At 44.0% G+C, this 20,168-nt stretch overlaps 2 protein-coding genes across 3 annotated transcripts; one reads left to right on the top strand and one right to left on the bottom strand.

Annotated features, from left to right (window-relative positions):
- Positions 1–949: 949 nt before the first annotated feature.
- LOC129188577 (vitellogenin-2-like) lies at positions 950–14,644 on the bottom strand. Its single transcript, XM_054789306.1, has 36 exons — positions 14,540–14,644; positions 14,224–14,419; positions 8,982–9,141; positions 8,787–8,807; positions 8,534–8,685; positions 8,199–8,450; positions 7,948–8,109; positions 7,730–7,878; positions 7,510–7,660; positions 7,263–7,420; positions 7,023–7,188; positions 6,811–6,936; positions 6,527–6,745; positions 6,234–6,451; positions 6,044–6,141; positions 5,839–5,963; positions 5,620–5,721; positions 5,441–5,560; positions 5,172–5,358; positions 4,998–5,091; positions 4,711–4,896; positions 4,475–4,625; positions 4,190–4,397; positions 3,567–4,066; positions 3,450–3,494; positions 3,306–3,374; positions 3,016–3,222; positions 2,800–2,942; positions 2,573–2,711; positions 2,360–2,489; positions 2,018–2,201; positions 1,852–1,946; positions 1,678–1,772; positions 1,437–1,602; positions 1,208–1,369; positions 950–1,132 (listed from the first exon to the last, which is right to left on the bottom strand). The coding sequence occupies exons 3-36, from the start codon at positions 9,019–9,021 to the stop codon at positions 1,020–1,022; spliced, it is 5,133 nt and encodes a 1,710-aa protein (XP_054645281.1). The 5' UTR covers positions 9,022–9,141; positions 14,224–14,419; positions 14,540–14,644; the 3' UTR covers positions 950–1,019.
- A 157-nt stretch (positions 14,645–14,801) lies between these two features.
- Positions 14,802–19,045, top strand: ctbs (chitobiase, di-N-acetyl-). Of its 2 annotated transcripts, none has more exons than XM_054789783.1 (7): positions 14,802–15,150; positions 15,965–16,103; positions 16,336–16,550; positions 16,619–16,790; positions 16,856–16,953; positions 18,263–18,424; positions 18,589–19,045. In XM_054789783.1, exons 1-7 carry the CDS (start codon positions 15,031–15,033, stop codon positions 18,775–18,777), a joined length of 1,095 nt encoding a protein of 364 aa, XP_054645758.1. In that variant the 5' UTR covers positions 14,802–15,030; the 3' UTR covers positions 18,778–19,045. The 2 variants fall into 2 exon arrangements, with proteins under 2 accessions (XP_054645758.1, XP_054645759.1); XM_054789784.1 differs by having other exon boundaries at positions 14,813–15,150; positions 16,342–16,550.
- Positions 19,046–20,168: the final 1,123 nt, after the last annotated feature.

Genomic DNA, 20,168 nt, shown 5'->3' with positions numbered 1-20,168 from the left:
TGAATAGCTCTAGCATTGTACTGCCAAAACATTGAACTCTTATGGGCTATTTTTGTTGTCATTGTTGTGTTTGTCCAAACAAAGGTACCTTTAGTTGTATCAGGCATTCAAATGAACAAGAAACTGAGGAAACAAGGGTGCTCTAATCATTTGTTCCATGACTGGATGTTCCCACCCTCACCTACGGTCATGAGCTTTGGGTCGTGGCCAAAAGAACGAGAACGAAGATTGCGGATACAAGTGGCTGAAATGAGTTTCCTCCGTAGGGTGGCTGGACTCACCCTAAGACAGGGGTGTCAAACTGGTGCCATGGAGGGCCGAGACACTGCAGGTTTTCTTTCCAGCCGGTCACTAAAGCAGGTGATTTTAATGATCAACACCTTCAGTTTGAGGGAAGGAGCTCATCAATTAAATCACCTGAAGAAACTGCTTGGAGAGAAAACCTGCAGCGTCTCGGCCCTCCAGAGCACCAGTTTGACACATGTGGCCTAAGAGATAGGGTGAGGAGCTTGGTCATCCAGGAGGGGCCCGGAGTAGAGCGGGAGCAAAATAATGTCATTTTAGTAGTACAGAGTTGAAATACTAAAGCAAAAATGCTATTTTTTAAAAGTCGGAATATTATGACAAACAAACAAAACAAAGAAAGTTGTAATTTTGGGCAATTAGGTTAAGGTAAAAGTCAAAATATTATGGGAATAAAGTCATAATTTTGAGAAGAAAATTTACTCAAAGAAAATTGAATATTAATATTAGAATATTAATCATTTAATATTAAATGAAAATGCAAAAACTGGGGAAAACAGAGCAAACACCTAAGTTTTTCTAATAGTAGACTTTTCAGCTATATCACAAATCCACATGTTAATGGAACAACCTCATTGAATTATTGATAAACCGTAAAACGTGTTTGCAATAAACTTCACACAGCACACACTACTGCAATGTAGGTTTATACTTTATTGTGATGGTAAATAGTTGCATGAATGGAAATAAACATGATTGGACTGAAGGCTACAAGTTTAAGCACACTGAGCAGTGCAGCGACAGGCCAGGTGAGCCTCAGCTGTTTCCCTCAGGTCCACGCTCTTCTCGAAGATGCTGCTCAGACCCTCAGCGCTGTTCAGGCGGGAATCTGTAAGGGTACACAGGTGGTCAGCTGTGAAGGCGAGGAGAGCGCACGGGTGAATGAATCTGCTTGTGGACTCACCAGCAGGCAGGCAGTGGAAGCCAACAGAGACTGTGGTGGTTCTCAGAGGCATGCAGCCGGGCAGGCAGCGCAGCACAGGCTCAACAGAGAAGCATTTGGACTCCTGGCCGTGGACTGTCAGCTGCTTCTCCAGCTTCACAGATTCGAGCTTCATGTAACACTCTGGAAATGAAGAAGCAGTTGCAGGGTGTAAATGTGTTCTTGAACAAGTTGAAGACGGTGGGTTTACCTGTGGTGTCCCGGCAGCTCTTGGCAGGTAGAACCCAGGAATGAGCGTAGCTGACTGCGTTCTTGGTCACCCGTCCGGAGGGTGTGCGGTATTCTTGCCTGATCTCTCCATCAGCCCTTCCGCAGAGTCCACAGGTCTGTCCCCTCATCCAGTCCACAACTTTAACCTAGATGAATGCATAGTGCCGTGTTAGCTGCGTCACTGTTATGTTTTCACTGTTCATAGATCTTGTGCCGATCACCTTCACGAGGTTGATGTCAAAGTAGACTTCCTGAAGACCATGGCTGGGAGCATGGAGAGTGATGCCTTGGTTCCTCTGTCTGATCTGAATCTTGGCTAAGATACAGTCCCAAGTAAAATATCCATGAAGCGTTCACTTGCAGCTCTCAGAATGACCCCAAAATGAAGAACAAACCTGTTGGATGCTGGTATGGCAGATTACTGAGAGGGATTTCTACGCCATTGACCTTCACCATGACAACACGGTCCTTCTGATACATGTCAACATCACTGTTGAAAAACAAAACAGGTCTACGAATAATGTTTACTTCTTGTGTGTTTGACGTTGAATGCGTTCTTACATATCGGCAATCTTCACGCTGATGAGGTTGTGTTCCTGTGTCTGGTCTCTCTTCAGCAGAACAATGAATTTACGTTCTTCCGAACAATCCTGAGCCAAGACCTGCTCGCAAGAGTGAGGCATCTCGGTCTTGAACTTCCTGTTGTTGAATGTGATCACTGTGTCTTTGACCATCTTGCACTCAGCTGGTCAGGGTCAGAAAGAAAGTCCCTTTAGTATGTGATTCAGGACCTGGACTTTTGGAGTTGGCAGGTCAAATCACCAAGCTAGCCTACATGCATTTGTACCCTGAACTTCAGTTCCATTGACTGGAAACAATAACATGGTTCTAAGGGGGTTTTACCTGCATGAGCCTTGGTGACCATGTAGGAGATGGTGTCCACCCAGCCGTCCTCGTACGCCTTCAGCTCTGAGGCAGTGTCTCCAAATGGCAGAGAAATAGGGAGAGACATGGCTTCTTTGTAGATGGTTCTCTGTAAACGGGAAGTCGGGATATGGAATGTGAGTGACAGACGTTTCTTGCGTGTCCATAGAAGTGAGCAAAAACGCTGTTTACCCTTGGTGTCTTCAGGGTAATATTCAAGCTTTGCTCTGACGCAACAGCCACCGTCAGCTTGATCTGATTGCGAGCATTGTTGGCCTTTGCCTGGCTAATTCCAGTCTTCTGAGCGATTCTTGAAATGTACTCAGACAACCTGGGGGTCATACAAAGGAAATGTCCTCTAGATTGCCCAGCATGTGGACTGAGGGTAACATGAAATGCACATCCGATTGTGACATTACCGCTTTGCGTAGGACTTCATATAGCTCGGAAGTTTGTCCCAGGTCAGCTTCAAGCGGAACGCCGGCTCTTGTCCCACAACGCCAGTTTCAGCTGTGATCTCAGTCTCGTATTGTTTACAGTCAATGCCCCAGGCAAACTTGGCCTAAGAACATTTTAGTCACAGTGAATCCCCCCCAAAGCGAGAAAGAATAAATAAAAAGTTGCAGTGTTGCTACCATCAACTTGTGGTTGCTCAGCACCACACCGTCGGCACAGATTCTCCAGTTGTTCTTCTCGGCCAGGTTGGCAAAAATGACCTGTAGTCTGGAATTGACCTTGTCATAGTAAGCTGCAATCTGGTATCCTTGGACCTTGTGGTCTGCTCTCACAGCACGGATGAGGATGGTCACGGCCGGAGTGATAGCATTAGCAAGGTACTTAGCCTAAAACACATGAATTTTATGAAGATGAGTTCAAAAAGGCTGCTTTTCCTGTTTTCACGCGAGGCTTGTTTTGGTCGACTCACCTTATTGTAGATGGCCTCAAAGCTGGAGGCACTGCTGTGGCTGTTGGTACGAGCTGCAGACAGTGCATGCTGCAAATAAGACAAGCATATATTCAGCTGGTTAAGACTAATTAGTTCACATTTATTGTGTGCAACAAGGAATACCCTGTGGATGTGGTTCTTGGTGAACTTCATGTCATTCAGTTCTTGCTGTATTAGAACAAAAGCATGTTAATTGCGTCACAAACTTGATTTTGCACACGTCAGTAGATTGTGTCTCACCTTTGAGCGGGAGCGGGAGCTGGAGCTGGAGCTGGAGCTGGAGCTGGACCTGACGGAGCTGGAGCTGGACCTGACGGAGCTGGAGCTGGACCTTGACCTGGACCTGGAGCTGGACGACACACGCCTGCTGGAGGAGCTGCTGGAGGAGCTGCTCACACGGCTGCTGGAGGAACTTCTCTTGGATGACTTGGCGACAGGGGCAACAGCGTCAACCATCTTGCTCTTTCTGCGAGAAGAGCTCGAAGATGATGATGCGGAAACGCTTGAGCGGCGTTTGGAACTCGAGCTACTGGAGCGAGAGCTGAGAGAACGAGAGCTGCTGGAGCTGGAGGAGGTGCTGTTCTTCAGACCAGGAACCAGGATTTTCTTGAGTTTCATCAAGACATTCTTGTCCTCGAGAATCTCCTCTTGATTCACGTCAATGACTTTGATGATCTTTTCTGCTGCTTTCTCTCCAACCTGAATCTCAATTTCTACCTTCTCAATGACAGGTCCAGCAGCTACAGCCAAAGAAAGAAACAGACACATTGTTTTTCCAGTAACCAAAGGACAATTGATCTGAGTAAACTCATCATTGACAATGATCAATTAGTCGTTGATCATGACTAGTTCATGCCACTTGCCTGGTTGAACCTCAACCAAAAGAGAATGTTTTCCGATGATGGCGTAGAGTGGAACATCTCGGATGAAGGCGGCATTGCGAGACTCAATGACGGTGCATGCCTTGATTCCAAAAGTTTCAATCTCACCACACAACTTTTTCTCAAAGGCCTTGATCAGTTTGCTCATTTTGCTCGGTTGGTCCGCAGAGAGGATCTCGGATGACACAGACTGGAACGGCACCACAGAGGGAGAGATGTTACTTTGCAGAAGGGCGATCAACACGGTGGACAAGGACTCAAACTCACCATGCTATCAGTGAGAGTGGATGTCATTCTGGAAATCCTGGAGGAGGAGCTCTTCCTTGACAGCAGCGACGGCACCTCGGCCGGAATCATTGGTGTTATCTTTGCAGCAGCAAGATCTTCCACATTTCTTGCAACAGCAAAGGTCTCAACGCTGTTGGATACAGCAAAAACCGAACATCATTAGGAGTAAACATTGCAATGGATGTCATGCAAATGTGCCAGAGAAATGCACATACAGTGCAGATGCAATCTTATTGATGCCCTGGACAGGCAGGAACTCCAGCTTGAAGTTGCCCTTAATCATGTCCATTCTTGCTTCGATCCTTGTTGGGACAATTGTGTGAACTCTGGCTCTTGATACCACGGCAGCCTGGATCAGCGCAGTATTCACACCCATCACTGCGTAGGTATACATGGACATGCTGCAAGACACAGAAATGATCAACTCAGGTGCACAATTGTTTCATGCATTTCTGTGCATGAACACAAACTATAGAGAAGCTATTTCAAGTCAGTCGTTTACCTCGGAATGATTGCAGCCTTCATGCTGATGTCAGATTTAAGAAGCTGGGAAGCATGGAATTTGTCAGGCAGAGGTGGTGTCACGGTGGCTTGGACTATGGATAGGGGGCAAGGTTTTTGGTTAGTGTAAATACATTTATCACATCCGTGCCTTTTAGGCAGATGTCCACCTTACATTCGAAAGCTGTCGTAATCACAGAAGAGGTGTAGAAACTGAGCTCCATAGGCAGACCGACAGCGGTGGGCAAGATGCGACGAACCTCAGCAAGAAGCATTGGCTCAGCGTAGTTCACCTTAATGCCAGACAGCACACCATCCAAAGCCTGCTTTCCATAAGCCTGTGCTGCGGGTCCAGTGGCAAACTGTTGACATAGCACAAGACATGATCATCATGGGGTAGTCACATGACCTGCAATAGTAAAAAAACCAAAAACAAACACATACCTCCATCATGTAATCAACCAGGGCTTTGTCAATGTTGGCAAATGCGATCTCCTGTCCGAACAATTTCAAGTACGCTGAGGCAAGGGGCTGGCTGGAAGGTTGGGCCCTCCATTCAGAAAGCTGGAAGAAGCGTGACCATTACGGTTTCTGTGTCACAAAAAGAGTTACCATGAACTTACAGCTTTGAGAACTCTTTTCATCTTGGTAATCCTTTCCGCGTCAGCAGGAAGATCTTTGATTTTCAGAAGGGCTTCCTGGATTCCCTCAGTTCTCACTCCAATCTGACAGGGTAAAAGCAGTTACACGACTGAGTGTTTTTGACTTGACTTTGGCAATTCCTCTAGCAAAAAATACTGTAAATGTACATTAGCCATTTGCCTGAGCCTCCATAACCATACCTCAATGACATCAGCATAAGCTCCTGCCATGTAGGTGCGAGCTTTGGCCACGACGGTTCTTGGCAAAACGGTTGCAGCATCATTCACGTAGAAGGCACTGACGGCAGCACCCACCATCCAGGGACCTGCAAAGCACAAAGTGGGAGCCATCAAGCCACGTAGTTCAAAAAGTCCTGGGTGTGTTAATATTATGTCGCGCCCTTACTGTAGTAGCCATCAGTCAGGAGAGCTCTGCTGAAGCGGTAGCTCAGTCTTTCTAATTTGGGGCTGAGGATCTTCACAGCAACATTGCACGCTGTAGCACTGCAAGCACAACAGTAAAAAAAAACAAAATTGACTCTCGGCGCTGACGTCTGATAATCACAAATGGAAACTGGCTGATTTTAGGTACTCACACGGATGCAAAATCAGGAGCGGTGTTCCTTGTCATGGCCTTCATGTAAGAGTAGACCAAGCTAGCAACCTGAAGATTTGGTTCCTTCAAGAGTGCGTCGGCAAGGGTAGTCACAAGACCCATGGGCAGTTTGGTCTCAAACAGCACAATGGCAGAAACCATACGGAGCTCCGGGTGAAGAGATCTATCCATGAACAGTTGAACAGCGATATCCTGGATCTAGTTCACACATGCACAGTATGAGTAGACTTCAACATTTTAGCCTTTGAAAGGGCCCAGAAGTTAAAGCTTCACCATTTTGGGCTCTCTCTTGGCAATGTTCCTCAGGGCCAGAACACCCTCGATGTGAACTCGCAGTGGCAAATTAGCAGCAGTACTGCCAAAGCCAGGCAGGATCTTCAAGATTGGCTTCAGGCTACTGGGATGTCCAGCGTTACCCAGAACTTTGAGAGCCAGGATGATTTCTTCACGGTCACCCTTGGTAACAGCTTGGACCAGCTGATCGTGAATGGGCTGTGGGGGTAAAGGGAAACATGACAATGTCGCTGATGGTGGCTTCAGTTGTCAAACAAATATACCTTGATGAGGTCCACTGGGCAAGTTGGGTTCTCTGTGCAGTATTTAGCAACCAGGCTGCCGTAGCCAAGCAAAACAATCTCCTTCAAGACTGGGTTTTCCCGAATCTTTTGCTCCACAGATAGGTCCTGGTGAAATAATAGAAATATGTGTCACAACTGCTGATCTTTTTTTTTTTTCCAGTTACCCGAGATGGCTTGCAATGTTGACTTGCCTTTAGGAGCCTGATGGCCTCCAAGTCTGCAGTCACCATGTGTATGGACATCATCGCAGTCCGAATTGCTTCAGGAAGGGTAAGCTCACCAACGAGGAATTGTTCCTTGAGGAACCTTATTGCAGCATGAGTGCCAATGGCAGGGATAGTATTCACGATCCAGTATCTGGAAGAGAGAATATCATCTGCAAGTCACTATTTGTGTCAAGACTGGATGTATTAAAAAAAAAAATAAACTACCTATGATCTGGACGGCTTTTGAACTGAGACCAGAGGGCCTCGATGCTCTCGTATCTGGCCACACGCAAAAGCTGGATGAGCTCAATAAACTTCAGAGGTGCATCTTCGTGAACTTTGTCCACATTGTTGGACACCAGGTGGTTCAGAATCTCAACAATCTGTCAAACAAAATGCAAAGTGAGTAGCGACAGTGGGAAGATTCAAAACATTCTGGATGTTGGGTTGAATGTGATATTTGCTGAAGTACCTGAGCCTCAGCGTTGCTGATCCTTAGCAGCTGGATGGGTGTCTGGAGCAGCTCACTGCCAAACTCATACTTCAGGGATCCACGCTGAAGGTATTCAGCTCTGATGGGCTCCACTGGAGATTTTGCGAATTCCAGGAAGGTCAAGGTTTGCCTGTAAAGCGGCATGGATTATTGACTGGACTCTCCTTATGGCGAAATACGCTTTTCATCTCTAGCATACTTAGCCTCCATCTGGGCGGCACCATTCAGGATGTTGATAGGGGAGAACTGAATGAGCTCGGTTGAGGATGCCTCCAAGATCAGAGCACCGGTGGCTGCTGGTTTCATGATGTAGTTGAAGGCAGCTGTTCCCTTCAGACTTTTGCCTCGCTACACCAAAACAAAAACTGATTTTGATACTTTAAAGAGTGGGTGCTACCTGACTTTAATTGCACTTACCGCTTCACACTCGGAGCATCTTTCTGTGTAAGCCAAGCCGATATCCTTGATAATCTTCTCCTGGCAGTGGTTCAGGTCCTTAGTCTTGGTCAAAAGGATGCGGTCAGCCTTTGTGTCTTCACTGATCACGTAGTGTGTCTTGCACACACCCTGTACGCCAGGCTAGTTGACCAAAAAAAACAAAAACAAAGGATATGTGTGAGATCAAGTAGTACATGGTAGAAATTGCAATAGAGCTAGTTGGATTGTACCTCCTGAAGCTCGTAGACGTTCACTGTCTTCTTGACGTTCATCTGGAAGATGTTGAGGAGTCCCCTTACGATATTCAGCACAGAAGCAGAGACGCCAGCCGGGGCGTACACTTTGCCGACCACGCCGTTAGCATACTCAAACTTGATGGGTGTCAAGAGCTGAGCTTGCAGTGCCGAGGTGAGCTTGGCGGCCGGGTTGAAAGCGTCTTTGGGCCAGATGCCACTGTACTCAAAGAGTTCCGGGTCTACCAGCTAAAAAGAAAAGCAACAATCTGCGTCATTCATTGTTCAGTCCATGTGAAAATGTATTTCGGATGACGGAACACGGCCTCTACCTTCAGCATCAAGGTGTCGGCAGCCAATGCACTGATCAGAACTTTGCTCCTTATCTTCAACCCAGCCCGAGCCAGGCCCTCCTCGGGAAGTCCCCCCATAAGAATAGCTTCATACTTGTAGGTGTAGGTCTTTCCAACAGGAAACTCTGGAGCTGTGATTATTTGGGGGGAGGGGGGGGGACAGTGCTGCATTTTGAATTTTAATGTTAAACACAAACTTGTTTTTGTTTTTAAAAACAATGGAATAACTTACCAAACTTCACCTGGGAGCCAGCTGAATAAATCATGAATATAAGAACAAGAGTCATTTTAGGTTCATGACTACTTAAGAGTAATCGTATTGTATTGTACTTTATTTTTTCCCTGCTGTGGGATCAATAAAGTACAATACAATACGACTACTCTTAAGTGTGTTTGTCCAATGGTGTGAAGTGATAGAAAGACATACCCGCTAGGGCAACAGCCAAGGCTAGGATGAACACCCTCATGGCGATGGATGTGACTGACCACCGTCAGACGCTTCCTTTTAAAGACCTCATTTCACTGACCTATGCCCAGAAACATGTATCATTAACCAGGCATCCGTCTGGCTAGGGTGTTATCTTGCCCTGACCACAAAAAAGACAAATAAAAGATGGCAGAGGTGAAAGAAGTCATCTCAACCTGGCTGCAGAAGCACCAAAGCATGATGATATGCAATCTAATGGATTTCTTCTCTATCCATTTTCTATCGGAAAGCTGGAGACTATCCCAGCTGACTTCTCATCAAAGGCGGGTTACACCCTAGACTGGTCTCCTGTCAATCACAGAGTACTTCTAGACAACCATTCACACTAATGATGGGAACTCCATTCTTTTTGCTGTTACTGTTTACTGTACTATTGTGAGTCACTCACTGCAGTGAATCAGGTACTTTTCACTCGAGTCACCTGTCACGGAGCCCTCAAGAATGCACAACAAGTTGTGAATCGGGCACTCGATTGACTCGAGTCACCGGTCCCAGAGAGCATGTGCATAAACCCACGTGAATTGGGCACTCGAGTCACCCATGACAGAGCACATGCGTATAAACTCACGTGAATTGGGTGCTCAAGGCACTCGAGTCACAAGTCACAGACCACATGCATATAAGCTCACGTGAATCAGGCACTCGATTCACTTGAGTCACAAGTCACAGCGTGCATACATATATCAATGAAATATGGGTCATGCCAGTCCAAATATTCACATACTATGTTGGCTTGTCGTCAAAGCTCACTTCTGGTCACCTGACGGCAATGTGGTGACAGTGGTCGGTGATGCCATCGCAAAACAGCGGTTGGGCTGTCTACACAAAAACGACAAGCCGGCATTTTCAGATGTTCCCACTTTGGAAACCGTTTTCAAAAAATACTCCTTCAGGGTACCCAGAACGGCGTTTACGTGTGGCTGCGAGGCAGAAACCATAAAATACTTTGCCGTTTTGACCTGAAAACGTTTCCGAATGGTTAGCCCCTGAGCTAGCAGAGGTGAGTAAGTGAACGAGTTAACGGAGAGGAGTACATGTGAGCCCCGACGCATGTATTTACACGCTCACATTAATGCTGCCCGAAGTCAGCCAAGTGAACCACTACACCAGGGGTGTCCAAACTTTTTCCAGCAAGGGCCACATACTGAAAAATGAAAGGACGCAAGGGCCACTTTGATATTTAGTCAACCAACACATACAGATAGGCTAAGAAACTACATGTAGCTCAAGAAGAAAATGCATTTCACCTGTGTAATATGTAATAGGTGAAATGTTACTAAAAATGACGTTTTTTCCATAATAATACAAATTTATTCTTGTAAAATTGCGACTTTTGTTCTTCATTCGATGATGACTTTTTTTCTTAATATTTTGACTTTATTCCCATAACATTACAGCTTTTTTCAATTTCTGCTGTTTTTTTAATTTTCCAAATATTTAATTTCAGCTTTCCTTATTTCAGCATTGTTACTAAAATGATTTTCCTTATTTTACAAGTTTATTCTCATAAAATTACAAATGTTTTCTCCGTTTTTCTTCCCCTAATATTTTGACTTTATTCCTACGCTATAAATTTGCACCCAACCTAAGTTTCAAAAATTCCAACTTTCGTCATTGTTTTTGACAAAACGTTTTTCTTTAATATTTCAACTTCATGCTACTAAAATGAAATTTTTCCTCCTACTATGACTTTATTCTTGTGAAAGTATGGCTTTTTGTCCTTGCTAGATTACAACTGTTCTCTTAATATTTTGACTTTTGATTGATTTTCCCATTTTTGCCGCTGTTGTTGTTTTTTTAAATTTCCTTGTTAAGTTACATTTTTAGACTGTGCCTGGGGCCGATAAAATCACAGCCGCGGGCCTCACTTTGGACACCCCTGCTCAACACTATCAGTGACAGGTTCTGTTTTTGTGTGTCCAAGAGTCAAATGTTAATTTTGTTTGTATTTTACAATCGCCTGTGAAGTATAAGCAAACAACTGCAGCAAGGATGCTCCAATACTGGAATAAAATGTCATTATGTCCCGACCTGAAATGTGGTCACCATCCTGTCAACTTGCTCCATGACCTGTAGACTTTCCTGTGGCAATGACCCAACATGACTTGACTGCTGAAGAATGAATAAAAACATTTAACTAAAGCATCGCTATTTCCATAATCACATACATTATTACATATTTACACATACTGTACATGTTTGCAAAATGTATAAAGTTTTTCTTTAACCTGTCCCGTCCAGCCATTATGGCAAATAGTATTGTTGCTCTAGATGCCCTTACATGCTAAACAGATTTGTTCTGCCAGGGAAAAGTACAAGATACTCTTCTCCTGTTACATAGTTCGTATTCGACAGGCCTGTCCTGATATCAGATTTTGTTGGGCGATAATTGTCCTACAAATTGTTACTCATAAACAACATTATTGTCAACGTTATTTTGAGACCATTTTTTTTCATGAATGTAATGATAACATATGGCATAACAATGCGAGTAAACTTTCATTTCTAAAGAGTATCAAACATTGTTATTGGAATGTCAAAAGATTAAACAAACAAAAAACCTAGTGAAAATAAAATGGTCTCTTTTAGCAAAAATTCCACTTAAATTAAAATCACCATCATAACCAAAAACAATAAAAAAATAGACCGTCTCTGACCAACTTTTTCATGTCACAGAATGACAGGCTGAGATTGACATCAGATTGTGTTTTGTACACAACAGGCACCAAAAAAGTTTCAGACACTGTTTCTCCTGTTCACTCAATGTGTTTACAGCATATTTGCACATGACTGTGGCTTCAAATCACTGTAGTTTGTGTGTCATGGCCCCCCAAGTAACTGCACTGTTACTGGTACCCCTTTCAGGAGAATCACCCATTTGCATTTGCTTGCTTGTTACTCCTCTCGACGCTCACTTGCACCACTCTGTGTGTATGTGCACTCACCTAGCGCCCTGCCTCCCCCCACTGGGACAAAGAGACTGAATGACTGACGGGGGTTCACTCACTCCGTTCATTCTACTATAGAACCAACGCGCCCAGGTGTTGAGACAGATGCACAGAGTGAACCCACTTGTCATCCAGCCTGTTTGGTAGAGAGAGAGGAGGAAAACAAACCCCGGCACATGGCAATATATCGAGGCCGGCAAAATGATCGGGTTTGTGTTAATTTATCGTGCGGTTAATTGATTTATTGATTAACGTGGCAGGCCTCGTATTTGACTTTATTTAATGTTTTGTTATCATGCGGATTTGGAACGGTTGGACCCGAGTAGGCTAGTGAAGAAGAGAAAATGAGATAGAGGGGAGACACACACGCATGTCTGCATGTATGTACAGTATACGTGCATTTATTTGCGCACAAGTGTTTATTTGACACTGAGAATGTGTGAAAGGTGGGGGACAGCTTCCCACCACCCAGCAAGCCCTGCCCCACACAGCCCCATCGCCAGAGAACCACCGGCCTCACGGGGGCGGGCAGACTCAACCCAAGCCAGAAACAGTGGGGGATGGACAGCGAGCTCCCAAGACCCGCGACAGACAACCCCCACAAGGGCAGATGGGCCCCAAAGGGAAGGAAACCACTGCCACTGCTAAGAAAACGCATACAAGAATTGCCAGAACTTTGTAAATGCCTACTGTGACGCAAACCACGATATTTTACTGATGTGCGTCTTTTATTTTGAAGGCCGGACTTTACCGTCTACAGGATGTAGTACGCCGATGTTGCCCGAGTGTTTCTGACCCGCAGAACCGGAGAGTTTTTCTTCCCCCCACGGAGGTTCGGTTATGGTAAAAATACGGGAAATTATTCAAACTAGTGCTGGGTGGATGAGGCCTCGTGAAGTGTTGCGGCACATTACCCAAACTGTATCGATAATGTATCGTGAATATCTCTTGGAGATAAATACTGTACAATATCGATCTACTGTGTCGCTGTATTGCTCAATACTGACACCTGTTGGATGTTATAGGGGGCGCATCACCAAACCAAATGAGTCCAAAAGCAAATCAAGACAGAACTGTAAATTGCAATCAAGTATTAAATTAATTTAATATCAACTACTTCTGAGGCAGTAGTGAAATGTCTGTATGCAGTATCTATGTGTTTTGACGAGGTGCTTTCATTTACGTAGGATAATTCAGTGGAACAAATACGACATTTAACCTGCAGAAAATAAAGCAAGTATTTTCAACTAAGAGTCACTGAAATGCAGATGATTTCTGATTAACTGTTTCAGATGAACAGGATAGCGTATTTGCCGATATAACATCAAAATGGTCCCACAGGGCGGAAATGTTTTTTTCTTTCAGTCTAAATGTCACACTGGATTAAATGGGAGAAGTGTGCTTTAAAAGATTTGCTTCTTTTTGCAGAGACGTAACAACCCAATGACAGAAGTCAGACTCGCATCCTTACAAACACAGTCGGCGCCTCGGTGACAGGCAAAAAGGAACTTTGTCGGTCAAGTGTACGCACACCGACACTGGTTTTCGCTCTTGCCGACGCGTCAACGTTCCCGGAGGCAGCACTAATTAAAACAGGAGGGTGCCGGTAAAGACGGGGAAAAAGTAGTTTGTCGGTCAAAACGGGAGAGTTCACATCTATGCTTATGACGTTGCAGACCGGAAATGATCTTAACACCGTTACCTTGCCGTGGCGTGTACCCCTACGGAGAAGGCATGAAAGGTGGCGTGATATTGGCCATATCAGAAAAAGACGCAGTTTGATGTTTTCATAAGATAATATGTCGTCTCCGAATGATTTTTAACTTTCGTGGTGATCTTTCAACCACAAATGATTTTTATTTCCGGGGTGCCCGTCGTCGGTCACTGTAGAGCACTGAACTCTATACTACTGGAAGGGGCGTCCCTGCTGACCGCATGCAGCCATTGGTCGGCCATTTTGCTTCACCCAAAAAAAAGCACACACGCATACACATACATGTATCTTCATTCACTACATTTATTATGTTTCGGTATAAAAATCAACACGAATGAACAAAAATTCAATTGAAACAGAGTAAATTTATTAAACCCAAATGTCAAAATGTCCCTCCAGTTTAAGTTTTTTCTACCTCTATTGTGTGAAATTACAATGTATAACAAGTCAATTTCAGTGTTCACAAGGTATTTGTTACGATAAGGATCTACGTAGTATCAAAGTAAAATGGAACGCATACCTTAAGAAGATGATCAGGAAAGTCAAATATTGTTGGAACTGCATTTTGTCCTAATCTAACAGTCTGGCCGGTCCTGCCCAAGTTCTCCTCGGTGAAATGACTTGAACAGAGTTGCGATCTGGCTGCAGGAATCCACCTGTGTCTCCGCATATTTACTACCCATTGCTTTAGAACTTGAGCATTGCAGTGAGGAAATCTAAAGGAGAATAAGGGATCATTTACAACTACTTAGATGAAAAGATGCTTAAAGATTTAAAGTATCTATTTTTTAACTATTTTTTTAAACTATTTTTATTATTTATAAGCATTTACCTACCTGTGAAATGTAAGTCCCTTCTCGCGATTTTCACGAGTATCACGATTTGTGCAATTAATAGCAGCACAAGACGGCATCTCGAACTCCTTAGTTCTGAGGCTTTCGTGTTTTGGGTGAAACAACATGGCGACTTCTATACTTCCGGTGGCTTCAAGTCTCCAATGCGCAGCCAGCGATCGGTGCCATTCCAGTTATAGAGTTCAGTGGCACGAACCCTTCTGAAGTTTCCAGTGTTGTTACAGACGAGGAAGTCGTGATTAAAATGTAACCTTGCTAGTGTTTTTATCGTCAATATTACCTTCTTTTATAAAGTAAAATGTAGTCACCGAAAAAGCGTTTTTAAAGTAAGTTGTAGCTTTTTACATTTTAAAGCGCAAGCTACCGCCACAAAAGATTAGGTTTGTTCGTCGTCGGGCACTGTAGAGGACGAACTCTTCCGAAGTCTTCCGAAGTTACCAGTGTTGTTTCATACGAGGAAGCCGTGATTGAAAATGTCACCTAATCATATACTAGTGTTTTTATCGTCGATATTAATTGTTAGCTGGGCCGACGTCTGTCCTTGTGAGAGACCCGAGCTATGCCAGCAGATACGCGACCAGAAAGACTTCGAGGTACTTTTGTGAGACAATGTAAAATGACAGTATTATAGACACTGTTAGCATATTAGCATCAACTAAATTGCTGTAAAAAAAATGGTTCAGTTTTGTCAGGTTGGCTTCTTCTGATTTATGGGTTTCATGAGGCGCCCCTTCCCTTTTCATTTCGCTTTCGTTTCCTCATCAGGTATTATTTTAATCTAGACAAAACTGTGCGATAAATGTCAATAATATTGCGCAATATCTATAATAGTTTTTAAATTCTTGCTACGACCACATTAGATTCACTTAAAACAAAGTATTTACTCACTATATTTTACAACAATTGTATTTTGTTAGTTAAACACAAAAGAAATTCAAGTAACAAAATGCAAGAGCATAAAACTGCACATGTATCAAATAAAAATCTTATAGACAGTAATTATTAAAACTATCAGTTCAACAAATAATTGTAAAAAAAATGTACCACAAAACCTTGTTTAGTCAAAATTCCTAACTTTTGACTGGTACTGTGTGTCTTATTTAATTTTCTTTAGTATTTGATTTGGATATAGATGCACAACAACATGTTGAGTTTGGATATAGGAGCCATACCAGCTGCACACTGACTGCTCCACAAATACATTTAGTGCTACCTGTTGGCCCTTGCTCATGAACGCATTATAATGGAGCTTGTAGTTCCACCTTCACACAGTAGATGGCATTGTGACGGCTCCGTAACACCCTAATAGACGCTTGAGAAGGTCAAATGTGAGGGGTGTACTCACTTATGTGGCATACTTTGTCACTTGTCAATAACATGAATAGTGTGCATGGTGTGTGCTCTCAGGTGTTTGTGTTTGACGTGGGGGGGAAGACGTGGAGGTCGTACAACTGGAGCGTGGTGACGACCGTGGCGGCGTTTGGGAAATACGACGCCGAGCTCATGTGCCACGCTCATTCCCAAGGAGCGCGGGTCGTTCTCAAAGGTACTTCAGTTTTTCTCCTTTTTCTCCCCTTTTACAGAACTATATTTTTATTTCATGTGAAATAAGGACTTTTTATATCTTTTATACCTATTTTTTATCTTATCTTATTTTTGTATTCTTTACTTGCGTATCTTGCTTGCTGCTGTAACAAGTGAATTTCCCCGCTGTGGGATAAATAAAGTACAATCTAATCTAATTTAAATGGTCGTTTTCATGTGGTGCGTCTTTGGAGAAACAGGCGACGTTCCCCTTGCGTACGTTGTGGACCAGAGCAACAGGACAGGCTGGATAACCGAGAAGGTCAACTTGGCCAAAAGTCAGTTTATGGATGGGATCAACATCGACGTTGAACAAGCAGCAGACCAAGGCTCTGCTGAGTACTTTGCTCTAACACACCTGGTCAAAGAGACCACGCAGGCTTTCCACAAGGAGATCCCTGGTTCTCAGGTGACCACGTCACTGGGAGCGCACCTCTAACGTACCCCTAAACCCGCTGACCCGATCCTCATCTGCAGGTGTCCTTCGATGTCGCCTGGTCGCCCAAATGCATCGACAATCGCTGCTACGATTACGTCAACATCGCCGAGTCCTGTGACTTGGTGTTTGTGATGTCCTACGACGAGCAGAGCCAGATCCTGGGGGACTGCATCGCCATGGCCAACGCCCCCCAGGCTCAAACGCTTAAAGGTTTTTGTCCAACTTGTGTGTCCAACCAAGGACCACTGATGACCTCATCATGTGTCGGTCTCCAGGCTACGATGAGTATTTGGAGATGAATATCGATCCAAAGAAGTTAGTGATGGGCGTGCCGTGGTACGGCTACGACTACCCTTGCCTCAACTTTTCCCAGGTAGGACGTGCACCTCCCCGTCGGCCGCGTACGTGCCAGGAATGCAAGTGCACAAACTCACAAGTGCATGTGGCGCACAGTAGCAAGCATCACGCGTCAACACAAAACAAAGACTTGAAAATACACGCTTGTAATCAAACACTTAAAACCGCATCAGACTTGTAGCATGATGACGGCTCTACGAGGACAACAAACACATGGCAGCGCACCAACGTGTGGGAAAGAAGGTCGACTCAAGAGAATTAGACAGGTGATCACGCATGCGCACGTGCCACTCCTACATGTTACTTCATACTTCACTGATCGTCTGCTTTTCAGCAAGCGCTCATCAAGATTTTGCACTTGGTTTGGCGGTTCTTGAACGCACCGTAGTTGTAGGATAAGGAAAGAATAATACTGTAAAAATAAGATAGCAATACTACTACTAGTAATAATACTACTACTACCACTAATCATTACTAATCACTAAATATCATTTAGTAACCAAGAAAAGAATAATAGAAAAAACCCCATTAATAATACTACTATTACGACTACTGATCCCAAGAATTAGAATATTGGCTTGCAGGCCCATAATTACATCTTTTTTATCCTTGAGCCCACAATTTTACATGTTTTATGTTTTTATGCATATGTTTTTTTTCTAGCGTTAAGATTTTGCACTTTGATCTGTGGTTCTTGAACGCACCATAGTTGTACCGTAGTATTTGGTAACCAAGAAAAATCATTTTAAATATAAGAAAACAACAATAACTATATCAATAATAAAATAATAGCAGTGATAATAATTGCATGATTTATGAGCGTACTGTTCCAACTATTACTATTACTAACACCAGCAATACTCAATACACTGTCACTGATTAGTGTTGAGATTTGGCATATGGTTGGTCCTTGAACACACCATAGTTGCCGTGTGAGCGTCCACATATGAACGTGTGACTCCCGTTCCCTCGTAGTGATCATTGTTTGGTGCTGAGCACGCACTGCATGCATTTTATACTTGAAAGGTGTTCAACGAGAGTGTCGGCCATCTTGAGGGATTCAACCTGGATTGTGTCGCTGGCGAACAATGGCAATTGAAGAGAGAAAGGGAGGCTTCTGGAGCTGAATCGAATCTAATAATTACAACAGTCACTTTTATTGCAAATGTCGATCTGAAATTGGAAGAGAGCCTCAAGGTCAGGCTAGCAGGCGTGTGTGGAGGGGGCAAGCAAAGACATTTTTATGTGCGAATCGGTTCATCTCGGGTTTTGGCCATTTGCTGGCGGTTCTGGAACATAAATGATTGTGTCTTCTCCTGTGCCAGGACGGAGTGTGTTATATCGCCAGTGTGCCGTTCCGTGGCGCCCCTTGCAGCGACGCTGCCGGCAAGCAGAAGGCGTACAGCTGGATGATGAAGCGGGTGGATGCCTCCTTGTCTGGCCGGCTGTGGGACGACAAGCAGCAGGCCCCCTACTTCAATTACGAGGTGTCTCTTTGTTGTTCTTGATTCATTTGCTGCTTTGTGTAAGTTGGAGCTTGAATGAATCCAGCGTGGAATAAATGAGGAAAGGATGGGATGCATCAAACCTTCCATGTTGGATTGACTTTGCCTTCAATCTTCTCTGGTGGGTTTCTTCCTCCCAACTTCAGGACCCACAAGGACAGATCCATCAAGTCTGGTATGATGACCCAGAGAGTATCTGCCTGAAGAGCAGCTACGTCCAATGGAAAGGTTTGCGGGGCGTGGGCATGTGGAACGCTAACATCCTAGACTACAGCGACCATCCTGTTGCTAAGCAGCAGAGTGCAAAAATGTGGAACGCTCTCTTTGGATGCTAGCTGGCCTGAAGTTTACGGCGGGACACATTTATGTTGGTTGTTGCTAAGTCAACAAGTCCCTTTTGTGGCAGCAACACCGCCAGAGTCCACACACACATTCTTGCACCTCAGACTTTCTTCCAGCTTTTATTGCCGCTACTTTTCAACACCAGACGTTCCACGGTGCTGGAGGACTCATTCACGCTCTGCACTTTGTTGTCATCACTCTAGTTGAGCACCTTTCTGGGTTTTTACACGCAGTATCCAATAAAAGCTGACAGCAGAGAAACTGTTTGCCTTGTCTTGCTTTTTTTGCTGTAACGTCTGAAGAGAAAAGGAGAAAGAATCCAGTCCGCACATTCACAAGCCACACGTTTTATTCAAATGTGTTCGGGGGTTTCATCCATCCATTCATCCATCCATTCCATTCCTTATCCTGATTAAGGCATGCTGGAGCCTATCCCAGCTGACTTCAGGCGAGAGGCGGGGTCCACCCTGGCCTGGTGGCAGCCAATGCCAGGGCACAAAAAGACAACCAATCACATTCACACCTGCGGACAACTTGGGAGTCTTCAGTCAAGCTGACGTGCATGTTTTTGGAACGTGGGAGGAAACCCACACACGCACGGGAGAACATGCAAACGCCACACACACACACACACACACACACACACACACACACACATGGGAGGAAACCCACGCACGCACACGCATGAGAAAACACAATGAATAAATACATTGAAATAAAAACATCTTTTTTTCAATGACTTTGTTTTTTGAAAGCAGAGCAGGGTTGAGACTGGTTAGTTAACCTGTAACCAGCTTTTTTTTTTATTGCAAATGTTTCAAAAATAAGCTGTTTTTTTTCATCAATTAGTATCAATTACTCACCAACCACCGTGGAAAGCGGGACTCTACGACATACACCAGAAGTTAGGTGACATGAGCGGACGCTGATGGGGCTTAACTTCTTATTACACTTGGCTGACAGGAAAAGGCATTGATCACATGACTCGCCTTCACATTGCTCATTCAACAAGAACAAATCAAAGGAGTGTTGGTAAGTTAAAAAGGGACTTTTTTTTCTTTAGATTTCATTTTTACACTTTTTAAAATGAATTATTATAATAATGTATATTACATTTATATGTCATGAAAATGTATTTGTGAATTAGTTACGGAATTAAAGCAAAAACATGAAAAACATTGTTTAAAAAAAATGTGAATTTAAAACAATTTAAAACCAGAAAAGTACTCGGAGAGGGCAGACCAGTACCCCCCCCCATATTGTGATTTACACCATAAATATTAGTCCTGCATTCACTTCATATACGTGTTTAGATTCTTTGACCATGAAACATTCCACGGTAGCGTTTGAATGACTTAAGGAATGTTAACATGCTAACATCAGC

The sequence above is a fragment of the Dunckerocampus dactyliophorus genome, chromosome 10, assembly GCF_027744805.1.
Source record: "Dunckerocampus dactyliophorus isolate RoL2022-P2 chromosome 10, RoL_Ddac_1.1, whole genome shotgun sequence".
NCBI classification, from domain to species: domain Eukaryota; kingdom Metazoa; phylum Chordata; class Actinopteri; order Syngnathiformes; family Syngnathidae; genus Dunckerocampus; species Dunckerocampus dactyliophorus.
The sequence above is the reverse complement of the archived record's forward strand: the minus strand, read 5'-3'. Positions and strand labels throughout refer to the sequence as shown.

Coding starts and splice junctions, on each gene's coding strand:
- LOC129188577 (XM_054789306.1), bottom strand. CDS start 9,021: ATGAGGGTGTTCATCCTAGCCTTGGCTGTTGCCCTAGCGG. Junction 7,421..7,509: donor TCAGCAACGCTGAGGCTCAG/GTACTTCAGCAA, acceptor TTTGTTTGACAG/ATTGTTGAGATTCTGAACCA. Junction 4,398..4,474: donor CCACTCTCACTGATAGCATG/GTGAGTTTGAGT, acceptor GTGCCGTTCCAG/TCTGTGTCATCCGAGATCCT.
- ctbs (XM_054789783.1), top strand. CDS start 15,031: ATGTCACCTAATCATATACTAGTGTTTTTATCGTCGATATTAATTGTT. Junction 15,151..15,964: donor GCGACCAGAAAGACTTCGAG/GTACTTTTGTGA, acceptor GTGTGCTCTCAG/GTGTTTGTGTTTGACGTGGG. Junction 16,954..18,262: donor CTTGCCTCAACTTTTCCCAG/GTAGGACGTGCA, acceptor CTCCTGTGCCAG/GACGGAGTGTGTTATATCGC.